This window comes from Heterodontus francisci, chromosome 30 (genome assembly GCF_036365525.1).
Source record: "Heterodontus francisci isolate sHetFra1 chromosome 30, sHetFra1.hap1, whole genome shotgun sequence".
Taxonomy (NCBI): Eukaryota; Metazoa; Chordata; class Chondrichthyes; order Heterodontiformes; family Heterodontidae; genus Heterodontus; species Heterodontus francisci.
In genome coordinates, this window is record NC_090400.1 from 9,471,278 (window position 1) to 9,492,910 (window position 21,633).

General features: G+C 43.3%; 1 protein-coding gene across 2 annotated transcripts in view; it reads right to left on the minus strand.

Moving 5' to 3' along the window:
• Positions 1 to 18,151, minus strand: part of LOC137346465 (sphingosine-1-phosphate transporter SPNS2-like) — a 46,341-nt gene extending 28,190 nt beyond the window's left edge. For both annotated transcript variants that reach the window (XM_068009917.1, XM_068009918.1), the window contains exon 1: positions 17,811 to 18,151. In XM_068009917.1, coding sequence (XP_067866018.1) covers positions 17,811 to 18,036 — 226 coding nt within the window. In that variant the 5' untranslated portion in view covers positions 18,037 to 18,151. The remainder of the gene's footprint in view (positions 1 to 17,810) is intronic.
• Between the last annotated feature and the right edge of the window lie 3,482 nt (positions 18,152 to 21,633).

Sequence of the window (21,633 nt, forward strand, 5' to 3'; positions counted from 1 at the left end):
TTGAAATATACAATTACCCCCTCCCCACCAGTGAAATATACAATTACTCCTCTCGCCACCTGTGAAATATACAATTACTCCTCTCGCCACCTGTGAAATATACAATTACCCCCTCTCCCCACCTTTGAAATATACAATTACCCCTCTCCCCACCTGTGAAATATACAATTACCCCCTATCCCCACCTGTGAAATATACAATTACCTCCTTCCCCATCTGTGAAATATACAGTTACCCCTCTGCCCATCTGTGGAATACACAATTACCCCCTCCCACCTGTGAAACACACAATGAAGTCCACTCCCCACCTGTGAAACATACAATTATCTCCTCTCCCCACCTGTGAAATATACAGTTACCCCTCTCCCCACCTGTGAAATATACAATAGCCCCCCTCCCCACCTTTCAAATATTCAATTACCCCCTCTCCCCACCTGTGAAATATACAATAGCCCCCCTCCCCACATTTGAAATATACAATATTACCTCCTTCCCCATCTGTGAAATATACAATTACTCCTCTCCCCATGTGTGAAATATACAATTACCCCCTTCCCCACCTATGAAATATACAATTACCCCTTTACCCACCTATGAAATGTATAATTACCCCCTCCCCACCTATGAAATGTACAATTACCCCCTCACCAGCTATGAAATATACAATTACCACCTCCCCACCTGTGAAATATGCAATTACCCCCCTCCCCACTTATGAACTGTACAATTACTCACTCCCCACCTGTGAAATATACAGTTACCCACTCCCCACCTTTGAAATATACAATTACCCCCCTCCCCAACTATGAAATGTGCAATTACCCCCTCCCCACCTGTGAAATATACAGTTACCCCTCTCCCCACCTGTGCAATATACAATTACCCCCTCCCCATTATTGAAATATACAGTTACCCCCTCCCCACCTATGAAATATACAATGACCCCCTCCCCACCTGTGAAATATATAATTACTCCTCTCCCCACCTATGAAATCGACAATTACCCCCCTCCCCACCTATGAAATATACAATTACCCCTCTCCTCACCTATGAAATATACAATTACCCCTTTACCCACCTATGAAATGTATAATTACCCCCTCCCCACCTATGAAATGTACAATTACCCCCTCACCAGCTATGAAATATACAATTACCTCCTCCCCACCTGTGAAATATACAATTACTCCTATCCCCACCCGTAAAATATGCAATTACCCCCCTCCCCACTTATGAACTGTACAATTACTCCCTCCCCACCTGTGAAATATACAGTTACCCCCTCCCCACCTTTGAAATATACAATTACCCCCTCCCCACCTTTGAAATATACAATTACCCCCTTCCCCAACTATGAAATGTACAATTACCCCCTCCCCACCTGTGAAATGTACAGTTACCCCATTCCCCACCTGTGTAATATACAATTACCCCCTCCCCATTGTTGAAATATACAATTACCCCCTCCCCATTGTTGAAATATACAATTACCCCCTCCCCACCTGTGAAATATACAATTTCCCCTCTACCCACGTATGAAATATACAATTACCCCTCTCCCCACCTGTGAAATATACAATTACTCCTATCCCCACCCGTAAAATATGCAATTACCCCACTCCCCACCTATGAAATGTACAATTACCCCCTCCCCACCTGTGAAATTTACACTTACCCCTCTGCCCACCTGTGTAACATAGAATTACCCCCTCCCCATCTTTGAAATATACAATTTACCCCCTCCCCACCTATGAAATGTACAATTACCCCCTCCCCACCTGTGAAATATAGTTACCCCTCTCCCTACCTGTGAAATATACAATTACCCCCTCCCCACCTTTGAAATATACAATTGCCCCCTCCCTACCTGTGAAAATACAATTACTCCTCTCGCCACCTGTGAAATATACAATTACCCCCTCCCCACCTTTGAAATGTACAATTACCCCCTCCCCACCTGTGAAATATACAGTTACCCCTCTCCCCACCTGTGCAATATACAATTACCCCTCTCCCCACCTGTGAAATATACAGTTACCGCTCTCCCCACCTGTGTAACATACAATTATCCCCTCCCCAGCCTTTGAAATATACAATAAACCCCTCCCCACCTTTGAAATACCCAATTACTCCTCTCCCCACTGATGAAATATACAATTACTTCGCACCCGACCTAATGAAATATACAGTTACCCCTCTCCCCACCTTTGAAATATACAATCACTCCTCGCCCCACGTCTGAAATATACAATTACCCCCTCTCCACCTATGAAATATACAATTACCCAACCCCCACCTGTGAAATATACAATTACTCCTCTCCCCATGTGTGAAATATACAATTACCTCCTCTCCCCACCTATGAAATATACAATTACCCCTCTCCCCACTTATGAAATATAAAATTACCCCACTCCCCACCTGTGTAAAATACAATTACCCCCTCCCCACATCTGAAATACAAAATTACCCCTCTCCCTACCTGTGAAATATAGAATTACCTCCTCTCCCCACCTGTGAAATATACAGATACCCCACTCACCACCTGTGAAATATACAATTACCCCTCCCCACCTATGAAATGTACAATTACCCCCTCACTACCTGTGAAATATACAATTACCCCCTCCCCACCTATGAAATGTACAATTACCCCTTTCCCCACCTATGAAATGTACAATTACCCCTTTCCCCACCTATGAAATATACAATTACTCCTCTCCCCACCTGTGAAATATACAATTACCCCCTCCCCACCTATGAAATGTACAATTACCCCTTTCCCCACCTATGAAATGTACATTTACCCCTTTCCCCACCTATGAAATATACAATTACCCCTCTCCCCACCTGTGAAATATACAATTAACCCTCACCACCTGTGAAATATACAATTACTCCTCTCCCCACCTATGAAATATACAATGACCCCCTCCCCACCTGTGAAATATACAATTACCCCTCTCCCCACTTATGAAATATACAATTACCCCACTCACCACCTATGAAATATACAATTACCCCCTCACCAGCTGTGAAATATACAATTACTCCTCTCCCCACCTATGAAATATACAATTAACACCTCCCCACCTATGAAATATACAATTACCCCTTTCCCCACCTATGACATATACAATTACCCCTCTCCCCACCTGTGAAATATACAATTAACCCACACCACCTGTGAAATATACAATTACTCCTCTCCCCACCTGTGAAATATATAAAGACCCCACCCCACCTGTGAAATATACAATTACCCCCTCCCACCTTTGAAATATACAATTACTCCCTCCCCACATCTGAAAGATACAATTACCCCCTCCCCACCTTTAAAATATACAATCACTCCTCGCCCCACGTCTGAAATATACAATTACCCCCTCCCCACCTGTGAAATACACAATTACCCTTCTCCCCACCTGTGAAGCATACAATTACGTCCTCTCCCCACCTATGAAATATACAATTACCTCCCTCCCGACCTAATGAAATATACAGATACCCCCCTCCCCACCTTTGAAATATTCAATTACTCCTCTCCCCACCTTTGAAATATACAATTACCACCCCCCCCACCTGTGAAATATACAGTTACCCCTCTCCCCACCTGTGTAATATACAAATACCCCCTCCCCACCTTTGAAATATACAATTACCCCCTCCCCACCTTTGAAATATACAATTACCCCCTCCCCACCTGTGAAATATACAGTTACCCCTCTCGCCACCTGTGAAATATACAATTACCCCTCTCCCCACCTGTGCAAAATACAATTACCCCCTCCCCACATCTGAAATATAAAATTACCCCTCTCCCTACCTGTGAAATATAGAATTACCTCCTCTCCCCACCTGTGAAATATACAATTACCCCACTCACCACCTGTGAAATATACAATTACGCCTCCCCACCTATGAAATGTACAATTACCCCCTCACTACCTGTGAAATCTCCAATTACCCCCTCCCCACCTATGAAATGTACAATTACCCCTTTCCCCACCTATGAAATGTACAATTACCCCTTTCCCCACCTATGAAATATACAATTACTCCTCTCCCCACCTGTGAAATATACAATTACCCCCTCCCCACCTATGAAATGTACAATTACCCCTTTCCCCACCTATGAAATGTACAATTACCCCTTTCCCCACCTATGAAATATACAATTACCCCTCTCCCCACCTGTGAAATATACAATTAACCCTCACCACCTGTGAAATATACAATTACTCCTCTCCCCACCTATGAAATATACAATGACCCCCTCCCCACCTGTGAAATATACAATTACCCCTCTCCCCACTTATGAAATATACAATTACCCCACTCACCACCTATGAAATATACAATTAACACCTCCCCACCTATGAAATATACAATTACTCCCTCCCACCTTTGAAATATACAATCACCCCTCGCCCCACATCTGAAATATACAATTACCCGCTCCCCACCTGTGAAATGTACAGTTACCCCTCTCCCCACCTGTGTAATATACAATTATCCCCTCCCCAGTCTTTGAAATATACAATTACCCCTCTCCCCACTTTTGAAATATACAATAAACCCCTCCCCACCTTTGAAATACCCAATTACTCCTCTCCCCACCTATGAAATATACAATTACTCCCCTCCCAACCTAATGAAATATACAATTATCCCCTCTCCACCGATGAAATATACAATTACCCAACCCCCACCTGTGAAATATACAATTACTCCTCTCCCCATGTGTGAAATATACAATTACCTCCTCTCCCCACCTATGAAATATACATTTACCCCCTCCCCACCTATGAAATATACAATTCCCCCACTCACCACCTATGAAATATACAATTACCCCCTCACCACCTATGAAATATACAATTACCCCCTCACCACCTGTGAAATATACAATTACTCCTCTCCCCACCTATGAAATATACAATTAACCCTTTCCCCACCTATGACATATACAATTACTCCTCTCCCCACCTGTGAAATATATAATTAACTCTCACCACCTGTGAAATATACAATTACTCCTCTCCCCACCTGTGAAATATACAATTAACTCTCACCACCTGTGAAATATACAATTACCTCTCTTCCCACCTGTGAAATACACAATTAACACCTCCCCACCTATCAAATATCCAATTACTCCTCCCCACACCTGTGAAATATACAATTACTCCTCTCCCCACCTATGAACATTACAATTACCCCTCTTCCCACCTATGAAATACACAATTAACACCTCCCCACCTATCAAATATCCAATTACTCCTCTCCACACCTGTGAAATATACAATTACCCCTCTTCCCACCTGTGAAATACACAATTAACACCTCCCCACCAATCAAATATACAATTCCCCTCTCCCCACCTGTGAAATATGCAATTAACCCTCACCACCTGTGAAATATACAATTACCCCTCTCCCCACCTGTGAAATATACAATTACCCCTCTCCCCACCTGTGAAATATACAATTAACCCTCACCACCTGTGAAATATACAATTACTCCTCTCCCCACCTGTGAATTATACAATTACCCCTCTCCCCACCTGTGAAATATAAAATTAACCCTCACCACCTGTGAAATATACAATTACTCCTCTCCCCACCTGTGAAATATACAATTACCCCTCACCCCACCTGTGAAATATACAATTAACCCTCACCACCTGTGCAATATACAATTACTCCTCTCCCCACCTGTGAAATATACAATTACCCCTCTCCCCACCAATAAAATATACAATTACCCCTTTCCCCACCTATGAAATATACAATTACTCCACTCCCCACCTGTGAAGTATACAATTACTCCTCGCCCCACCTGTGAAATATACAATTACCCCTCTCCCCACCAATCAAATATACAATTACCCCTTTCCCCACCTATGAAATATACAATTACTCCACTCCCCACCTGTGAAATATACAATTACTCCTCTCCCCACCTATGAAATATACAATTACTCCTCTCCCCACCTATGAAATATACAATTACTCCACTCCCCACCTGTGAAATATACAATTAACCCTTACCCCCTGTGAAATATACAATTACTCCTCTCCCCACCTATGGAATACACAAATAACACCTCCCCACCAATCAAATATACAATTACCCCTTTCCCCACCTATGAAATATACAATTACTCCACTCCCCACCTGTGAAATATACAATTAACCCTTACCACCTGTGAAATATACAATTACTCCTCTCCCCACCTGAGAAATATACAATTAACCCTCACCACCTATGAAATATTCAATTACCCCTCTCCCAACCTGTGAAATATACAATTACCCCTCCCCACCTATGAAATATACAATTACTCCTCTCCCCACCTGTGAAATATACCATTAACCCTCACCACCTGTGAAATATACAATTACTCCTCTCCCCACCTGTGAGATATACAATTACCCTTCTCCCCACCTGTGAAATATACAATTACCCCACTCACCACCTGTGAAATATACAATTACCCCTCCCCACCTATGAAATATACAATTACTCCTCTCCCCACCTGTGAAATATACCATTAACCCTCACCACCTGTGAAATATACAATTACTCCTCTCCACACCTATGAAATATACAATGACCCCCTCCCCACCTGTGAAATTTACAGTTACCCCATTCCCCACCTGTGTAATATACAATTACCCCCTCCCCATTGTTGAAATATACAATTACCCCCTCCCCACCTTTGAAATATACAATTTCCCCTCTACCCACGTATGAAATATACAATTACCCCTCTCCCCACCTGTGAAATATACAATTACTCCTATCCCCACCCGTAAAATATGCAATTACCCCCCCTCCCTACCTATGAAATGTACAATTACCCCCTCCCCACCTGTGAAATTTACAGTTACCCCTCTGCCGACCTGTGTAACATAGAATTACCCCCTCCCCACCTTTGAAATATACAATTTACCCCCTCCCCACCTATGAAATGTACAATTACCCCCTCCCCACCTGTGAAATATAGTTACCCCTCTCCCCACCTGTGAAATCTACAATTACCCCCTCCCCACCTTTGAAATATACAATTGCCCCCTCCCTACCTGTGAAAATACAATTACTCCTCTCGCCACCTGTGAAATATACAATTACCCCCTCCCCACCTTTGAAATGTACAATTACCCCCTCCCCACCTATGAAATATACAATTAACCCTCTCCCCATCTATGAAATATACAATTACCCCTCTTCCCACCTGTGAAATACACAATTAACACCTCCCCACCAATCAAATATACAATTACCCCTCTCCCTACCTGTGAAATATACAATTACTCCTCTCCCCACCTGTGAAATATACAATTAACCCTCACCACCTGTGAAATATACAATTACTCCTCTCCCCACCTGTGAAATATACAATTAACCCTCACCACCTGTGAAATATACAATTACTCCTCTCACCACCTGTGAAATATACAATTACTCCTCTCCCCACCTGTGAAATAAACAATTAACCCTCACCACCTGTGAAATATACAATTACTCCTCTCCCCACCTGTGAAATATACAATTACCCCTCTCCCCACCTGTGAAATATACAATTAACCCTCACCACCTATGAAATATACAATTACTCCTCTCCCCACCTGTGAAATATGCAATTAACCCTCACCACCTATGAAATATACAATTACTCCTCTCCCCACCTATGAAATATACAATTACTCCTCTCCCCACCTGTGAAATAAACAATTACCCCTCTCCCCACCTATGAAATACACAATTAACACCTCCCCACCTATCAAATATACAATTACCCCTCTCCCCACCTGTGAAATATACAATTACCCCTCTTCCCACCTGTGAAATACACAATTAACACCTCCCCACCTATCAAATATCCAATTACTCCTCCCCACACCTGTGAAATATACAATTACTCCTCTCCCCACCTATGTAATATACAATTACCCCTCTTCCCACCTATGAAATACACAATTAACACCTCCCCACCTATCAAATATCCAATTACTCCTCTCCACACCTGTGAAATATACAATTACCCCACTTCCCACCTGTGAAATACACAATTAACACCTCCCCACCTATCAAATATACAATTACCCCTCTCCCCACCTATGAAATATACAATTAACCCTCTCCCCACCTATGAAATATACAATCACCCCTCTCCCCACCTGTGAAATATACAATTACCCCTCTTCCCACCTGTGAAATACACAATTAACACCTCCCCACCTATCAAATATACAATTATCCCTCTCCCCACCTATGAAATATACAATTAACCCTCTCACCACCTATCAAATATACAATTACCCCTCTCCCCACCTATGAAATATACAATTACCCCTTTCCCCACCTATGACATATACAATTACTCCTCTCACCACCTGTGAAATATACAATTACTCCTCTCCCCACCTATGAAATATACAATTAACCCTCTCCCCATCTATGAAATATACAATTACCCCTCTTCCCACCTGTGAAATACACAATTAACACCTCCCCACCAATCAAATATACAATTACCCCTCTCCCTACCTGTGAAATATACAATTACCCCTCACCACCTGTGAAATATACATTTACTCCTCTCCTCACCAATGAAATATACAATTACCCCTCTCCCCACCTGTGAAATATACAATGACCCCTCTCCCCACCTATGAAATATACAATTACCACTTTCTCCACCTGTGAAATATACAATTTCCCTTCTCCACACCTGTGAAATATACAATTACCCCACTCACCACCTGTGAAATATACAATTACCCCTCTCCCCACCTATGAAATATACAATTACCCCCTCCCCACGTGTGAAATATAAAATTACTCCTCTCCCCACCTATGAAATATACAATTACCCCTCACCACCTGTGAAATATACATTTACTCCTCTCCTCACCAATGAAATATACAATTACCCCTCTCCCCACCTGTGAAATATACAATGACCCCTCTCCCCACCTATGAAATATACAATTACCCCTCTCCCCACCTTTGAAATATACAATTACCCCCACCCCACATTTGAAATATACAATTACTCCTCTCCCCACCTATGAAATATACAATTAACCCTCTCCCCACCAGTGAAATATACAATTACCCCTCTCCACACCTTTGAAATATACAATTACCCCCTCCCCACCTGTGAAATATACATTTACTCCTCTCCTCACCTAGGAAATCTACAATTACCCCTCTCCCCAACTATGAAATAAACAATTACCCCCCCTCCCCACCTATGAAATATACAATTACCCCCTCACCAGCTGTGAAATATACAATTACTCCTCTCCCCACCTATGAAATATACAATTAACACCTCCCCACCTATGAAATATACAATTACCCCTTTCCCCACCTATGACATATACAATTACCCCTCTCCCCACCTGTGAAATATACAATTAACCCTCACCACCTGTGAAATATACAATTACTCCTCTCCCCACCTGTGAAATATATAATGAACCCCACCCCACCTGTGAAATATACAATTACCCCCTCCCACCTTTGAAATATACAATTACCCCCTCCCCACATCTGAAAGATACAATTACCCCCTCCCCACCTGTGAAACAGACAATTAAGTCCTCTCCCCACCTTTGAAATATACAATTACCCCCTCCCCACCTTTAAAATATACAATCACTCCTCGCCCCACGTCTGAAATATACAATTACCCCCTCCCCACCTGTGAAATATACAATTACCCTTCTCCCCACCTGTGAAGCATACAATTACGTCCTCTCCCCACCTATGAAATATACAATTACCTCCCTCCCAACCTAATGAAATATACAGTTACCCCCCTCCCCACCTTTGAAATATTCAATTACTCCTCTCCCCACCTTTGAAATATACAATTACCTCCCCCCCCACCTGTGAAATATACAGTTACCTCTCTCCCCACCTGTGTAATATACAATTACCCCCTCCCCACCTTTGAAATATACAATTACCCCCTCCCCACCTTTGAAATATACAATTACCCCCTCCCCACCTGTGAAATATACAGTTACCCCTCTCGCCACCTGTGAAATATACAATTACCCCCACTCGTCACCTGTGAAATATACAATTACCTCCTTCCCCATCTGTGAAATATACAGTTACCCCTCTGCCCATCTGTGTAATATACAATTACCCACTCCCACCTTTGAAATATACAATCACCCCTCGCCCCACATCTGAAATATACAATTACCTGCTCCCCACCTGTGAAATGTACAGTTACCCCTCTCCCCACCTGTGTAATATACAATTATCCCCTCCCCAGCCTTTGAAATATACAATTACCCCTCTCCCCACTTTTGAAATATACAATAAACCCCTCCCCACCTTTGAAATACCCAATTACTCCTCTCCCCACCTATGAAATATACAATTACTCCCCTCCCAACCTAATGAAATATACAATTATCCCCTCTCCACCTATGAAATATACAATTACCCAACCCCCACCTGTGAAATATACAATTACTCCTCTCCCCATGTGTGAAATATACAATTACCTCCTCTCCCCACCTATGAAATATATATTTACACCCCTCCCCACCTAAGAAATATACAATTACTCCTCTCCCCACCTATGAAATATACATTTACGCCCTCCCCACCGATGAAATATACAATTACCCCTCTCCCCACCTATGAAATATACAATTACCCCCTCCCCACGTGTGAAATATACAATTACTCCTCTCCCCACCTATGAAATATACAATTACCCCTCACCACCTGTGAAATATACATTTACTCCTCTCCTCACCAATGAAATATACAATTACCCCTCTCCCCACCTGTGAAATATACAATGAACCCTCTCCCCACCTATGAAATATACAATTACCCCTTTCTCCACCTGTGAAATATACAATTTCCCTTCTCCCCACCTGTGAAATATACAATTACCCCACTCACCACCTGTGAAATATACAATTACCCCTCTCCCCACCTATGAAATATACAATTACCCCCTCCCCACGTGTGAAATATAAAATTACTCCTCTCCCCACCTATGAAATATACAATTACCCCTCACCACCTGTGAAATATACATTTACTCCTCTCCTCACCAATGAAATATACAATTACCCCTCTCCCCACCTGTGAAATATACAATGACCCCTCTCCCCACCTATGAAATATACAATTACCCCTCTCCCCACCTTTGAAATATACAATTACCCCCACCCCACATTTGAAATATACAATTACTCCTCTCCCCACTTATGAAATATACAATTACCCCTCTCCCTACCTGTGAAATATACAATTATGACTCTCCCCACCTTTGAAATATACAATTACCCCCTCCCCACCTGTGAAATATACATTTACTCCTCTCCTCACCTAGGAAATCTACAATTACCCCTCTCCCCAACTATGAAATAAACAATTACCCCCCTCCCCACCTATGAAATATATAATTACCCCTTTACCCACCTATGAAATGTATAATTACCTCCTCCCCACCTGTGAAATATACAATTACTCCTCTCCCCACCCGTAAAATATGCAATTACCCCTCTCCCCACTTATGAAATGTACAATTACTCCCTCCCCACCTGTGAAATATACAGTTACCCCTATCCCCACCTGTGTAATATACAATTACCCCCTCCCCACCTTTGAAATATACAATTACCCCCTCTCCACCTTTGAAATATACAATTAGCCTCTCCCCACCTTTGAAATATACAATTATCCCCCTCCCCAACTATGAAATGTACAATTACCCCCTCCCCACCTGTGAAATATACAGTTACCCCTCTCCCCGCCTGTGTAATATACAATTACCCCCTCCCCACCTTTGAAAGATACAATCACCCCTCGCCCCACGTCTGAAATATACAATTACCCCCTCCCCACCTGTGAAACATACAATTAAGTCCTCTCCCCACCTGTGTAATATACAATTACCCCCTCCCCAGCCTTTGAAATATACAATTACCCCGCTCCCCACTTTTGAAACATACAATAAACCCCTCCCCACCTTTGAAATATCCAATTATTCCTCTCCCCACCTATGAAATATGCAATTACTTCCCTCCCGACCTAATGAAATATACAGTTTACCCCTCTCCCCACCTGTGAAATATACAATAGCCCCCCTCCCTACCTTTGAAATATCCAATTACTCCTCTCCCCACCTGTGAAAGATACAATTACCCAACCCCCACCTGTGAAAGATACAATTACTCCTCTCCCCAAGTGTGAAATATACAATTACCCCACTCCCCACCTGTGTAATATACAATTACCCCCTCCCCACGTCTGAAATATACAATTACCCCTCTCCCTACCTGTGAAATATAGAATTACCTCCTCTCCCCACTTATGAAATATACAATTACCCCTCTCCCCACTTATGAAATATACAATTACCCCTCTCCCCACTTATGAAATATACAATTACCTCCTCTCCCCAACTGTGAAATATACAATTACCCCTCTCCCCACTTATGAAATATACAATTACCCCTCTCCCCACTTATGAAATATACATTGCCCCCCTCCCCACCTTTGAAATATTCAATTACTCCTCTCCCCAACGTTGAAATATACAATTACCTCCCCCTCCAACTGTGAAATATACAGTTACCCCTCTCCCCACCTGTGTAATATAAAATTACCCCCTCCCTACCTTTGAAATATACAATTCCCCCCTTCCCACCTTTGAAATATACAATTACCCCCTCCCCACCTGTGAAATATACAATTACCTCCTTCCCCATCTGTGAAATATACAGTTACCCCTCTCCCCACCTGTGTAATATAAAATTACCCCCTCCCTACCTTTGAAATATACAATTCCCCCCTTCCCACGTCTGAAATATACAATTACCCCCTCCCCACCTGTGAAACATACAATTATCTCCTCTCCCCACCTGTGAAATATACAATTATCTCCTCTCCCCACCTGTGTAATATACAATTACCCCCTCCCCAGCCTTTGAAATATACAATTACCCCGCTCCCCACTTTTGAAACATACAATAAACCCCTCCCCACCTTTGAAATATCCAATTACTCCTCTCCCCACCTATGAAATATACAATTACCTCCTCTCCCCACCTATGAAATATACAATTACCTCCTCTCCCCACCTGTGAAATATACAATTACCATGACAGGGGAAGGGAGGGGAAGATGCGACTGGTAGTGGCATCACGCTGGAGGTGGCGAAAATGGCGGAGGATGATCCTTCAGCATTCCGAAGGGATCGTTCCCTCCGCGACACCCTGGTCCACTCCTCCATTACCCCCACCACCTCGTCCCCGTCCCAGGGCACCTTCCCTTGCAATCGCAGGAGGTGTAATACCTGCCCATTTACCTCCTCTCTCCTCACTATCCCAGGCCCCAAACACTCCTTTCAGGTGAAGCAGCGATTTACTTGTACTTCTTTCAATGTAGTATACTGCATTCGCTGCTCACAGTGTGGTCTCCTCTACATTGGGGAGACCAAGCGCAGACTGGGTGACCGCTTTGCGGAACATCTCCGCTCAGTCCGCAAGCAGGACCCTGAGCTTCCGGTTGCTTGCCATTTCAACACTCCCCCCTGCTCTCATGCTCACATCTCTGTCCTGGGATTGCTGCAGTGTTCCAGTGAACATCAACGCAAGCTCGAGGAACAGCATCTCATCTACCGATTAGGCACACTACAGCCTGCCGGACTGAACATTGAGTTCAATAATTTCAGAGCATGACAGCCCCCCACTTTACTTTCATTTTTAGTCATTTTTAGTTATTTTTTCTTCCTTTTTTTTTACATTTTTTACAATCTTTTTTTGCATTTATTTCATTTCATCTTAGTTTGTTCAGTTTGCTTACCCACTGTTTTTTTCAGGTTGTTTCTCTTCAGGTTTGCACTTGCTGCTGTTCAATATTCAGTATATTCACACCTAATCTGTACTAATGTTTTGTCTTTCAACACACCATTAACATATTGTTTGCCTTTGCTCCGTGACCTTTTGGTCAGCTATGTGGCCTGGTCCAATCTGCACCTTCTCCTTTGTTATCTCTTGCCCAACCCCCACCTCACTTGTTTATAATCTGTGACTTTTCTAATATTTGTCAGTTCCGAAGAAGGGTCACTGACCCGAAACGTTAACTCTGCTTCTCTTTCCACAGATGCTGCCAGACCTGCTGAGTGATTCCAGCATTTCTTGTTTTTGTTTCAGATTTCCAGCATCCGCAGTATTTTGCTTTTATTCCCCTTAGTTGAAGGGTCAGTTACGAGGGGTCACAAGTTTAAGGTGAGGGGCGGGAGGTTTAAGGGGGATTTGAGGAAGAACCTTTTTACCCAGAGGGTGGTGACAGTCTGTAATGCCCTGCCTGGGAGGGTGGTAGAGGCGGGTTGCCTCACATCCTTTAAAAAGTACCTAGTTGAGCACTTGGCACGTCATAACATTCAAGGCTATGGGCCAAGTGCTGGCAAATGGGATTAGGTAGACAGGTCAGGTGTCTTTAATGCATCGGTGCAGATTCGATGGGCCGAAGGGCCTCTTCTGCACTGTATTATTCTGTGAACCCCCTCCCCACCTGTGAAATATACAATTACCCCCTCCCCACCTGTAAAATACACAATTACCCCCCTCCCCACCTGTGAAATATACAATTACCTCCTCTCCTCAGCTATGAAATATCTAATTGCGTGAACACCATGGGTACATTATACATTTACACAACCGCTCATCTTTTAAGAGCCTGTAACTATGGTGCTTGGTAATGGAAATTAGAACAGCTGTTTTCAGCTTGTACCACTTTGGGACATGGATGCATTTTCATCTATAAACTTCTCTTCCTGCTTGAAAATATTTATTTTATGAAGATATCGATTTTTAAGTTAATGAATAATATTCCTCATCCCCAAGCTACTCATTTAATAATCTTTGCAGACCAATTCACAATGATCCACCCCTTCAAAGATCTTGATGATGATGAAGATTTGACTGGATACCCAATTCAGCCAATTTAAACAAACAATTTTATGATACATTTTGTCTGTGGTTTAATTGCTTGAACAATGCTTCAGATATCTCGCACATTAGTATATTTACATGTGCACGATGTACTGCCTTGACCCTGAAGCCAGCGTATATCCACAATGCATTTTGACGTGCTTGCTTTAAGACACTTGGGCCACCCGACAGAAGCAAACCCTCTGTTAAGTTGTTCAAACAGACTTGGTCACTGTGGATGCAGCGCCTGCACTGAATCTATACAACCTACAGACCCTGTCATACACCTGATAGTCTGTGCCGACCAAACACCTCATAAAGTGTCTACGCCAGTTTTGAGAGAGACCATAACACAACAAGCACAGTAAAGGCAAGATATAGACCTAGGTTTTGCTGGAGCAGATCATATCATGACATACACCATTAGCTACACTTTTTCCTTCAACCTTCAGTTCAAAAAAGCTTTGCCCTGTAAAATTCTGGAAGTGTGAGCTGATAACAGCACAGCGAGGGCAACTGGAAGCTTAGTGAATGATGGGCCCTACAGTCTCTCTCCTTAACCAATGAGATCCAAGGATAGGGAAAGAATTAGAGGAATGACAGGGAAGGAATTGGAGTGAAATTGGGTACAGAAAGAGAAATAAAGTGAGGGGAAGAAAAGATTGGATTAAGAGGGATGAAACAGGAAGGAAAAGGAAAATATTTTTGCAATTAAACTTTTAAAACGTTTAGGAACAATTTACTGCCTGTAGGAATGAACTGTCACGGTTTCAGTTGTTCCCTTTCAGGGCTGGAGAGGGTCAATGAGATTACAGGAAAATAAATCTCCTCCTTAAAAAGATCCTTACGCTGTCAGTTCCAATCCTAACTTTCTGCGGCAAGTTCAATTGTCAATTAATATACAAATTCAGCAACTCAAAACTCACAGGGAGGTTGAGGGTGAGCTGCTGTATTGACAAGGCAAACATAAATTGGTCATCAAATTGTGCCAATTTTGCAATTCCTGAGGTATCTCATCCTCGCCACAAGTTACTGGACGATTTACTCATTAATAATGGCGTGCCCATTAAACTCATTAATTTTTTGGCAGCAGATTCACAGCAATATAGCGTTTAGGACAGTTAAATGGTGCCAGTCGATGGGTAGACTTCTCATTCGGGTCCGAATCATTAGTTCATTGTGATTGGGAAGGAAGGTCACCAGTAATAAAGGAAGGTCCCTTTAAACAGGTTCAGAACTGGACCCCGGCACATCCTGTAATAAGGGCACAAAGAAACTGGTCTTAAAAGGGATGGTAGCTCAGGTTTAATAATTAATGAGGGAATACAAACAATGTCCAGTGTTTTCACCCAGTGATGGTAGCTTACAGTTAATGCTGGCAGTTTACAGCTAGTGATGGCACTGTATTTAAATGACTTCTCAAAGGTCCCTGTATATCTTCCATTTCAGTGTCTATGATGAATCAGGATGATATTAAGATGGGGAATCCAAGTAGAATTCATCCACTTGTCAATATTAACCCTGAGTAACCAATCATCTGACACAGCAATCACCAGCTCCTTTTCCCCTCGAGGTTGAGTTTCTGTAAAATGTAAACACTTGGACGGAGACTGAACTAAAACAAACAAAAAAATTCACCCATCCCATCGGATTTATGGAATACCTGTTGGGCTCCTCGGAGCTGTTTGTAAATAAGGATACATTGAAAATTAGTGATTGAAAAGAGAAATAACAGTCGTATCGCTGGTACTGAGCATCCACTGGCCAGGCCATAATATTCACCCTCCTCCTATAATAACCAAAAAAAAAAGTAAGATGCCTGGTACAACCTGGGGGTGAGTTTCTCTCAGCTGCTCAGGGAACTGGGGAGGGGGACATGGTAATATAAAAGCAAAATACTGCGGATGCTGGAAATCTGAAACAAAAACCAGAAATGCTGGAATCACTCAGCAGGTCTGGCAGCATCTGTGGAAAGAGAAGCAGAGTTAACGTTTCGGGTCAGTGACCCTTGTTCGGAACTGACAAATATTAGAAAAGTCACAGATTATAAACAAGTGAGGTGGGGGTGGGGCAAGAGATAACAAAGGAGAAGGTGCAGATTGGACCAGGCCACATAGCTGACCAAAAGGTCACGGAGCAAAGGCAAACAATATGTTAATGGTGTGTTGAAAGATAAAGCATTAGTACAGATTAGGTGTGAATACACTGAATATTGAACAGCAGCAAGTGCAAACCTGAAGAAAAACCTGAAAAAAACAGTGGGTAAGCAAACTGAACAAACTAAGATGAAATGAAATAAATGCAAAAAAAGATTGTAAAAAATGTAAAAAGGAATGTTAAAAAAAGGAAGAAAAAATAACTAAAAATGAAAGTAAAATGGGGGGCTGTCATGCTCTGAAATTATTGAACTCAATGTTCAGGGACATGGTGAACTGGTTACTCCTTGCATTGGCACTGCCTGTGGGCACCTGTTGTGTGACTGTGCCCCTGACCACCTCGTTTGGCTGGATTCAGGGATCAAGCTGAAGCGACTGGCACCGAGGAGGGGCTGATCCAGAGATCCCGGCGGGGGAGCCACATGCAGCCCTCAGCATGAAGACATGAAGCACAAGGGCAACTTGGAGCCCCGAATGGGGGGAAAACATCCCCGGAGTGTGGAAACGCAGACATTTCCAGTGTGTGTGTGTTTTTTAAAGGCACACTCCAGCTTTAAATGAGAAGGAGCTGCTGAGCTGCCAGCACACGGGACGTTGCCTGTTTAAGAGCAGGTGCACAAGTTCTCCTTGGCAGTGCCAGGGAATCTCTCCGTCTCTGCCTTACCTGCCACCGTGTAGCGGTCCATGTAATTCACCACATAGCCCAAGCTCAGCGCCCCCGCCGCCATGTGAGGGCGCAACCTGGACAGAGCCCGGAATTTCTCCGCCGGACTGGACGGCGCATCGGCGGCGCTGCGGGTGGCGGTGCCGTTCAGAGTGTGGATCTCCTGGGAGGAGCCGGAGCCGGAGCCGGAGAGCGGGCACTCCGAGGTCTCCTTCTCCACACACATCTCACCAGCGGGCGGGGGCTGCACCGGAGCAGGAGCCGCTGAACCGGCCTGGAGATTTCAGTGGAAGTGAGGCGGAGAGTCCGAGACACTGAGGCAGATACAGAGGGTGTGGAGAGAAAACTGCAACAAGCCCCCCCTTCAAAAGGCAGCGTGTGGCTGTCCCCAGAAACACTGCACACATTGACATTCACAGCAGCTCCTTCACACACCAACTCCCCCTCCAATGAGGATCCAACACCTTTTTACTGCCCCCCTCCCATTAGAACCCAGACACAGCAAGAAGCTTTTGACTTCTTTAAAATGGTCTTGCCCTGGATTGCCTCCCCGCTCCAGCCTGGATTCTGTCTCGCCAACAGGGATTTCGGCTTGTTGGTGGGCCCCACCAAGTCTTAAATAAGCCCTAAATACGGTTGTGAAATAAAGATAAGGAACATGAAGATCGCCTTATCCCGCGATCTGGAAGATGTGGATATAAAATCTACACAGAAGCATCTGCGCAAGATTCCTTTCGAAATCTCCCTCGCACCGATTCCGCATTCTCTCATCTTTAATTTAAAATGGTAAATAATCCAGTTTATTCGGCGCTCAGGCTGTCTCAGTTATCTGATCTCATTCAATTCGTTAGCAATTCTTAATGTACATAGTTTGTAAAAAAAAAACACACATAGAAAGGGCACACAATATAAATATTGTGCGATTTCCGATTTTTAGAATTAGTTTTCCTCATTTTCTAAGAGCACTTGTGAGTTTCGGGGGGGGGGGGGGCGGGGGCGGTGAAAGTTGCTCAAATAACATTGCTTTTCCCGTGAGAAACTGAGGCTAAAGGTTTGTGTATTTGGCCATTTTAGCAGTTAACCTGGAATGCTAGCTCCTCCCCCTTCGAAGAAGGGTCACTGACCCGAAACGTTAACTCTGCTTCTCTTTCCACAGATGCTGCCAGACCTGCTGAGTGAATCCAGCATTTCTTGTTTTTGCCTCCCCCTTCAATGTCTGGTAATCAAAAGTCCATTGTGGATTAAATTGGAGCAGGGCCCTTTGTCCCCTTTAAGCACCATCTGTAAATATGCAAATATCCTTCCAGTCAAGGGCCTGGTGTTGCTTTCTTTTAAAAAGCAAGTTCTTTCTTTACTCCAGTAACAGTTTAAAAATCAATGTTCATGTGGTTAAATTATTGTGCCTCATTCTTAGTGGGTGGGGTCCTGAATGACAGAGCACACAGCTGCAGTTTGCTCATGTTTAAAATGGTGGAGTTGGTGGATCATTTCAATGCCATCACTGATGATAGTAACACAGCTACAAACATACAACCCATGACCTACTGAATCAGAGGTGAGAATGCTACCACTGAACTAAGATTGACACCGTCACAAAAAGTACTTGAAAAAGATGAAAGCTCAACAAAAAAGTTACAAGTCGATCACTGTTACTAAGTTAACATTTCTTAGAGGTGAATTAAATATTAAAACAGAAGAAAAAAGATATGCAATGATTTCACACACTTCATGACCTCAAAGTGCTTTACAGCCAATGAAGTACTTTTGAATGTCGTCACTGTTGTGATGTAGGGAATTGTGACAAATAGATTATCACTGACCTGGCATTGACCGTACTTTCAATCAATATTTTGAAATGAAATGCTCATTGTGGCATTCATGTTAAGGTTTGTGGTGTTTTAATGAAGTTTTTCTTATTGCTTAGTTCCTCTCCCCTCTCTAAGTCTCCCCCATGCTGCTACCATCAAAATAAATTGTCAATCCAGCCCCTGCCATTGCTTTTCAACAACTGAGCACGAGGAGCTGTGAGAAAACAATTCAAGGTGATTCCTGTTACATTTCTGTTACTCTGTTTCTCTCTCCACAGGCACTGTCAGACCGACAGCATTTCCTGTTTTTATTTCAGATTTATCGTATCTGCATTATTTTGTTTCTGTGTCAAGGTGATGCCACCTCCCTTTCTGTCTGGCAGGTGCTCAACTGCCACTGTGTACCTCACCATAGCTGGCACAGCCGAATTTGAGTTCCTGAGCCCTGCCCGCTCTGTCATACGGCATTCTGACTGTGCCCTACTAACCACAAAACTATTTTTGCTCAATACCCGATGTTTAGCAAACCCAATGTTGTAAAGAGGCATTTTTCAAAGTATAATATGAAAGCTATATAATTTCAAACGCAGACATTAGTTAAAGATAAACAGTAAATGTTTGACAACATAAATCAGAGTGTCTGCAAAAAGCTGTTGGCAAAGGCACAGTTTTAACTATTTGAAAGGGAATGACTCGGGCAAACCTTTTACTTTATTCATTCATGGGATGTGGGCAGTGCTAACTAGGCCAGCATTTATTTCCCATCCCTAATTGCCCTTGAGAAGGTGGTGGTGAGCTTCCTCCTTGAACTGCTGCAGTCCTTGAGGTGTAAGTACACCAACAGTGCTGTTAGGAAGGGAGTTCCAGGATTTTGACCCAGTGACAGTGAAGGAATGGTGATATAGTTCCAAGTCAGGATGTATGTGGCTTGGAGGGGAATTTGCAGGTGGTGGTGTTCTCATGCATCTGCTGCCCTTGTCCTTCTAGGTGGTAGAGATCGCAGGTTTGGAAGGTGTTGTCGAAGGAGCCTTGGCGAGTTGCTGCAGTGCATCTTGTAGATGGTAAACACTGCTGCCACTGTGCAGGGAGTGAATGTTGAACGTGATGGATGGGGTGCTAATAAGCAGGCTGTTTTGTCCTGGATGGTGAGTGTTGTTGGAGCTGCACCCATCCAGGCAAGTGGAGAGTATTCCATCACACTCCTGACTTGTGCCTTGTAGATGGTGGACAGGCATTGGGGAGACAGGAGGTGAGTTACTCGCTGCAGAATTCCCAGCTTCTGACCTGCTCTTGTATCCACAGTATTTATGTGGCTGGTCCAGTTCAGTTTCTGGTCAATGGTAACCCCCAGGATGTTGATAGTGGGGGATTCAGCGATGGTAATGCCATTGAACATCAAGGGGAGATGGTTAGATTCTCTCTTATTTGAGATGATCACTGCCTGGCACTTGTGTGGCACAAATGTTACTTGCCACGTATCAGCCCAAGCCTGGATGTTATCCAGGTCTTGCTGCATCTGGACACGGGCTGCTTCAGTATCTGAGGAGTCGCGAATGGGGCTCAACATGGTGCAATCATCAGTGAACATTCCCACTTCTGACCTGATGATGCACGGAAGGTCATTGATGAAGCAGCTGAAGATGGTTGGGCCTCGGACACTACACTGAGGAACTCCTGCAGTGATATACCTGGGACTGTGATGATTGACCTCCAACAACCATAACTGTCTTCCTTTGTGCTAGGTATGACTCCAACCAGACTCCAACCGAATTATAATCTGACAGGATGAAGTTCACATTCTTCTAACCATATTTTCCTTTTTTTGTAGCAAAATTTGCAGAGTATTTAAAGACCAGGCTTACACACAGCCAGCAGAACTACAGACGATTACTTCCCTTAGAAGCTGCAGGTGAGGTATTAGTAAGGAAAGGAACTCAAGGGAGCTGCTCCCAAATTAAGCAATGGATTAAAAAAATTATTATTATTCATTCTTGGGATGTGGGCATCACTAGCAA